Genomic DNA, 7276 nt, shown 5'->3' with positions numbered 1-7276 from the left:
CTTCTCGAGTAGCGCGATTTCTCTGATTAATCACGGCGGCACGTAGGTTCCGCTCGTACGGAACAACAGGCGACAAAGACGAACGTTGAGCGAAGCAGAGGCGAAACGAAATCTCGAAGAACGTTGGCGGACGAGCGGCGGAAGTTGGCAGGAGGATCGACGCGGTTGGAGAGAAACGCCGGAACGCGTTCCGAATAAACCGCAAATCGGCCACCATCGCGCTCACCGCGCATCCCCATAGGCTAGAAATTCGGCCGGAATGCCTGTTATTCCCCTCGGTGACTAGGGGATAGCTACCCCTGCGGGAAAGAGGAGACCTTCTGCTCGAGAGCAAAACCAGTCTATTCCTTTCTCTGCGTGAACGTGCGTCTCTAACACGGCTGAAAAAGAGAGGGGGAGGACGAAACTGCACGCAACGATCCCCACAACGCGTATACGTGTATGCATCCACGGATGAAAATAATGTAACACGCTGCCATTGAAATCTATTGACGCGCCACCCCAAAACGCGTCGCACATGTGTGATGCGCCCATTCTATTTATACCAATTTCGTGCGAGAGAAGAGTACGCGTGTTCCTGACTCTTGCGAGAACGCAAAATGGCGATGTCAAAATAACCGTAGGCAATTTTGAAAGCGAGCTACGAAACCGGCCGCGCCGCGCAACCTATACGCGCTCTTTGTACGACGATTCGCGTGGTTCGATGGAAGGCAATTTCATCGGCGTACCAAGGGACGACCGTCCAACGCGTGGAATGCGAATACCTTTTTATCGTGCGAATAACGCGACAATCATCTGGTATTAGCGAAATGGTATTACAAGGGCCCCGAAAGGCATCACGGCAACCCTAGTCAGACCGACTCTGCGACTAACGCTGACGACATCGACAATAATGTAATAGCGCAAAGTAATTCAGCGAGTTACCGACTACTTACTAAAATGCCAGGAACACTTTATGATCTTTACGCGTTTTGCAGACCTTGCTGCGCCGTTATCAGATATAAATAGAGATTACGCGCGTTGTCCGAATCAAAGCTACTCCTTCCAAAGAAATTTCAACTTCGCGTTGCTAAATCGAAGTCGAGAAATCCGCGAACCTCTTAGCCTCGCGTCCAGACACCAGTTAACGTTACTTTTTTTTCTTTCTTTTTTTTTTTTTTTTTGCTCAGTCGTACGTAATTAGCAGGAGAAATTGGGAGAAACGCGGCAAAATAAACGATTCGATACGAACGTACTTTCGCAATTGCGGCGACTCGCGGTTGCCGAGAGCAGAGATTCGTGGAACAAAAGCGATTAAGGCGCGGAGGATCGGACGAAACGATGGAAAGTAGCGGTAATCGAGACGAAACGCGCGATACGAAGGATAACTGCACCGACGAAGCGTGGACAAAGGACAAACTATTTCGAATTTATCCGTGCGGATAGAGAAGAACGTCTATCGTATACACCGGAGAAGTAACACGCCCATAGAGGACTCGCCACTTGGACCAATTGACCACGCAAGTGTTTATCGTCCCCTTCGACTACGTGATGCTATGCAACATTCGTTTAATCTCGCTTTATACGTCGCTGACAAGCGTTATCGGTTCGGTGATAATGCGCAGTGGCAGCACGCTAATATATTCCTGTAATTACAGGCAGAATTTCCGATCCGCCACCAGGCTGTCGTTAAATCGAACGTCTAAGTTGCGATAATACGAATTTCAAACGCCAGCGCTATAAATCTAACGCAATTTACAGGACGCTTGAAATTCGCGTATCGGTACACGGTACGCGTGTACGTACTTTTTCTCCTTGTGTTGCTGTATCCAGGAAACCGTACGATTTTATCAGAACGTTTACGTGGATCGATCGATGTCGGAAATATAGAAACAGTTATCTACTTTATAATTCTCGCGATAAAAGTATCTCGCGTTAATCGCCACAGGACACGATGTCGACAACATCGTTAAGAGTAGAGCGACGGAAAAACGAGCAAAGTATTTTTTACGCTTCTTGCCTATCCTTTAAGATATACCGTTGAACCGATCTTGCTTCCAATTACCATACGCGAACATATTTTTGTCTTACTCGTTAAACGGAATAATTCTATCAAACGTCTAATGCTGACGCGCTCTCCGTTACGCGTAAAAACTGTATCGCGCATCGATCACGTTTATGTACTGCGAAAATACCAACTCGTTGAAAAAAAAGGATGGAATCGCAAATGTAAACGATTTACGGAGAAGCTGCTATTTTTGCATCTTACGAATCGTTGGTTTTTATCTAGCAGGAACGAACGTTCCTATTATAGAACAGCGTTTAAAACTGGAAACGCGTGAGTATGGTTTTCACGCGCGGTACCGACGGAACGATATTCCATTTGACGCGTAATTAGAATAAAACGCATCGACGGCGGTGGTGGAGAGAGCGAAGCATAGAATCGAACAGCTTTGGAAGAATGCAAAGTACGCGTTGGAGCGGAGAGGCCGCGCGGGTCACAATCTCATCTACGGATCCTAATCGGTCGTCTATCTCGTTCTCCTTCTGTTTCTCGCGTGTTTCTCGGCCCTTCAAACGCTTAAACCCTCCGTTCGACGTACGCCAGTGTACGCTATTATCTTATTTACGCCTCATTGTCTCAATGTATCATAGCAATATCCAGCGACCGCTCGTACCGAGCAACAACACGCTGCCGAGTCGTGTCCACGTGAAAGTAGCCCGCCTAGAGCTTCCATCGAATCGGCGTTCCTACGCGAATCCTAATCTCCGGCGTCGCCCTTCGACGATGCGCGTCGAAAGTCGCTAACGCGATCTCGTCGATCTCTAAAGGATCGAAAACGTTTGTCGATAGTCGTTCGATGGAGATTTGCCTTGGCGATAAGAGGAAGAGCGTCGAATCGATGAAATTGTACAAAGACGAACAACGTTGTTTGTTCGCGATGCGAGCTTGAGACGTTTCGTAGGACGTGATCGAATTAGAAAAGAAAATCCACATCGCGACGGTTATCGCGTGTTTCCATCGAGTTTAGAAGAGTTCGCTCGCATCGCGTTATACGCGCGTCAACCAACGAACCATTCGGAATACGTAAAAGTGGGAAAAGAGGATAAAGTTTCCGAGTGCTGCGAATTACCCTAACGCGGATGTAACGCGGAATCGCGTGTTCTTTCCTTCGGTACGAGAACCAGTTGTATTATCTTTACCGTTGCTCCGTTCCTTGAGAAGACAAATCGACTGGTCTTTAACGTTTCGATGGACGACGAAGAGGATCGTTGTCGTCGTACAGCGAGGAAATAGGAGCCGGATCGTTCGTTCTTTCATCGACTAAGGCAAATTGCAATTCGACGATCTTGTCGATGACTCGTGAGATTGTGTTTAATCAGCAAGATGTTTTTACGTTTGCTGTATTTTTTCAAAGAATTTCCTTGCGCTCCACGCTATGCTGCACGAGATCCAGTCTCTCCAGTAGCCGATGGAAAAATGGCTAACAAAACGGACGATCGACAACGTCGCGACAATTACGAGGTCGATGCCGACGAGTATTTCGATCGGACGTGTACATCTTGCCACTTTAGTAGGAAGAAACGGAGAAGAAGGTCAACGTAGAAACCAAACAGAAACGAAACAACCAAAGGAGAGAAAAGCGGAGTCGACTAGAAGGACGAAGCCGACGACTACGTCGGACTAAGAGAGGCTGGAGCCAGGCTAATTTGGTGAAATCAAAGGCCACAAAGAAATATCCACGAAGGCCACTAAAAAATGGTTTTATGGTTATATTGAAGCACTAAACCGATAGAGAATTTCGAAGCTTCGACCTCGCTTCGTTACTCCGTTATCCATTGACTTTACCCGAACGAAACTTTTATCCCGCGCTATGTTTTGACAGCCGTTGGGTTCTGCCTGTTACTTTTACGACGCCCGTCGACGAAGCTTCGTTGCGTGCTCCGTGGAAATTTACTACGTCGAGCCTATCGCTCGCGCATATTCGAGCAACTGGACGAGCGTGTAATTGTTGGAAATCCTAGAACAACGTTGACGCGCAAAAATGATCAGGATCAGCCGTGCGCAAAGAAGGTTAAACTTTCGGAGTTGGAACAACGCGCTTGCGGTAATCCGACGATTTTACTTTCCCTTGGGATCGAACGTAACGAACGAACAAACGAATAAAGGATTCGACGACTAGAACGTGTCTCGAGCGAATCGACGAAAAGATCGATCGGTAATGGGACGAGTGAGAAGAAGGTTGGAAGGTAATCGTAAAGCACAAGGCAAAATTTCTAAAAAAAGCTTTAAACATTTATTTTAACGATTATATACACGCTGCTAGAGCAACATATTCGCGATTTCTTGGCTTGTATACATATATACACGTGTCGTGTGTATAACTTATACGAATAACAATGATCGATTATGTACATAGTTTAACGATCGGCGACGAGAGATCATCTAAACGAATCTTGCCTTATATTTACAATTATCATTATATTACTCTTCTACGATTTAGCTCGGCAGGATATCGTCGTTCGATGTCGCGGGATTCGTGCTCGATCGACGTAATTCGATACATCTTAAAAGCTAGTATTTACAGAAATCAGCCTAAGAGGAAAAGAAAGTAAACGTAGGTACAATATCACCGTGTACACGTATTAACTGGGTCGAGAGGAGAGAAACTGGCGATAACGTTGCAACATGCGCGCGAACGCACTCCGATACGGAGCGGAGGAATCGCGAGTGGCGAGTCGATCGGTGTTCAAGGCTCGTCGAAGCTACGTACGTTGCCGGGGCCCCGGTATCGTAACCGCTGTACGAGCGTTACACGAAAAACGACCGAAACTAGACTAGCGAGATCGTTCAGCTTTGCCTTCCGGTGAGAACTGTGATCGGTTTCAGCAGTAGTTGAGGCGGACTGTGCGGTAGAGATCTCGGTTGCTGTACAACGGCGGTATTACAGACGGTTATGGGAGGCGAGTTCGGCGACATCGGCTCCGGGCTGCTTCCTGGCGAAGCCGTAGCCGATGTCGCCAAAAGCGGCGGCTGGTTCACGTGATATCTGGCTGGCTGCTGATTGTGAGCGAACACCGCGGCGCTACTCTGATGCTGTTGATGCGCCGCCAACGATCTGAGGGTCGAGTAGAAGTCGTAGGGGCTGCCGGAGACGGGAATGGCGGATGTCGCGATGCCGGTCGGATATCCAGCGGCGGTCGGCGGCTGCAGCAACCTCTCCATGGAGAACGGGCCGTGTTGCGGGGACGCGGCTGTGGCCGGCAACGGTTGCGGTTTGCAAGGTAAATTGGTGGTCGAACTGGTCGCCGCGCCGGGCAATAAACTCGCTGGATATCCGGCGGGTGTGGAGTAGGCTCCGGTCGCTGGCGGATAACCGGCGGCCCGATGAAGATAAGGCAGCGTGTAGAGGGACGCTGGCCATCCCGGGGGAGCGTACGCCGATGGATACAGACCACCGAGGACCACGCTCCTCTTGAACGCGGCCAATCGCGATCTGGAAGCCGCCGTGGTTCTTCGACGAAGCTTACCGGTCGTGCCACCGATGAACACGTCCTCGGAGCTCGGGTCTAGCATCCAATAATTTCCTTTTCCCGGGTCGTCGTAGTGCCGGGGAACTTTAACGAAACACTTGTTCAGCGAGAGATTGTGCCTGATGGAATTTTGCCAGCCCTGTTTGTTGTTCTCGTAGTAGGGGAAATGGCGCATTATATACTCGTAGATGCCGTTCAGAGTGAGCCTCTTCTCCGGACTTTGACGGATGGCCATCATGATGAGAGCGTTGTAACTGTAAGGCGGCTTCTCGCACTTCTTCTTGTCGTCCGCCTGTCGATCCTTCGAGTCCTTCTGCTCGGACGAGTTGGCGGCAGAGTTGACGGCGTTCCTGGAGCAGTCCAAGGGCGGCGTCTCGGTGCCGCCGTCCCCGGTCACGTCCAGATCGCTCGAATCTTCGCTATCGTCGACGTGGCTGATCTCCGGTGACGCGGATCGCCTGACGGTCGGGGCCGGTGTTCCCGCGCACGCCTCCGGCAGGATGCTACGAATACTGAAACTGCTTTTGAGAACAACGCGCGGCGACGGCGACGCTGTCACCGTTTCCTGCTCGCCCGATCCTTCCATATTCACCATACTTTCAACACGTGTCGTTGGAATAATTCGCACTTTTCCAATCGCCAAGAACGAAAGCGACCGGCTCTGCCACTACGATGTTCACACAGCAAATTCCCTTTCCAAAAGCATTTGAACGCACAACGAACACTGCTCGCGATCGACCAATACGCTTCACCCAAGTACCTTTTTATTCACCCGCTTAGTCCTTCGCGCGACCGATAAGAGAGGACCGATGTTGCCTGTCGGAGTTATGCCGCGTATTTGCTGTCATCCCCGCCACTCACCCTATATATATGGCTACGGTAGCCACACCTCCTTAATCCCCGATCTCCTGTACACGGACTAATCCCACCAATCGTCGTTCAGGTTGGCGTTTTCAACCGGCGACGTCCTTCTTCCCCACTATGCCGCTTTGCGGCCAATGTTTGACAGTAAACTGTGCAAACAGCGCGCAGCGTTACAACGGAGGCAGGGATTTCGAAGGTGGCCGATCGTAGCCAGCCTCGAAGGTGGGGAGCGCAGCCGCGACTCGACTCCGAGCCGCCAACTCCCGTATACAAACAAATCCAAACGCGATATCTGTATTTCTACGCCCTCGTACGGCGCTCGAGCGGCCAACTCTCTCCACGGGAACCGTGTTCCTCGTCGGCGCGTGAATACACCGAACCAAAGAGGGGCTGGCGGGGGGTGGGGGGTTGAATGCCCTTCATCGCTGGCGTTGCAGCCACTGCCGGCCTTCTTCCATCGAATCCTACGACCACCGAAATCGATACACCCTTCTGCTGTTGTTTCGTTGATCTATTCATAAGCGAATTATCTTTCTCTTTCTTTCTCCTCCACTTTGCAAATATTTTTCTCCCTTGCCCGCACCGATCCAACGCCTCGTCAACGCAACGAGCAGAGACTTCGATTCTTCTCGCGACAAACTTAAAATTAGATACGTCGATGCGTACGTAAGTACGCGTATCGCGCTGTTTTTCACGAGACAGTTTTTTTCTTCGAGTACGTTGCGTACACGAACTTCGCGAACAACTTTATTTCTATTATGTTTGGACGTCGTTGCCCAGAAGCGAGATCGCTTATCCTACGACGATAATTCATTTAACGCTGAATTGTCGGCCAATTTGATCGTTTCTCTTTAACTTTCCCGCAACTTTGTTTCGTAAAACTACGACGTATTTCTCT

General features: G+C 49.8%; 1 protein-coding gene across 1 annotated transcript; it reads right to left on the bottom strand.

The window, feature by feature from the left end:
- Positions 1–4250: 4250 nt before the first annotated feature.
- On the bottom strand, positions 4251–6354 carry LOC117235747 (fork head domain transcription factor slp1-like). The gene has a single exon (XM_033498066.1). It carries the CDS (start codon positions 6107–6109, stop codon positions 4832–4834), a length of 1278 nt encoding a protein of 425 aa, XP_033353957.1. The 5' UTR covers positions 6110–6354; the 3' UTR covers positions 4251–4831.
- Positions 6355–7276: the final 922 nt, after the last annotated feature.

This window comes from Bombus vosnesenskii, unplaced genomic scaffold, assembly GCF_011952255.1.
Source record: "Bombus vosnesenskii isolate JDL3184/JDL3185 unplaced genomic scaffold, Bvos_JDL3184-5_v1.1 scf7180000013319, whole genome shotgun sequence".
NCBI lineage: Eukaryota > Metazoa > Arthropoda > Insecta > Hymenoptera > Apidae > Bombus > Bombus vosnesenskii.
The sequence above is the reverse complement of the archived record's forward strand: the minus strand, read 5'-3'. Positions and strand labels throughout refer to the sequence as shown.

What these genes read in the sequence shown, in the direction of transcription:
- LOC117235747 (XM_033498066.1), bottom strand. Translation starts at nt 6,109, where the DNA reads ATGGTGAATATGGAAGGATCGGGCGAGCAGGAAACGGTGACAGCGTCG.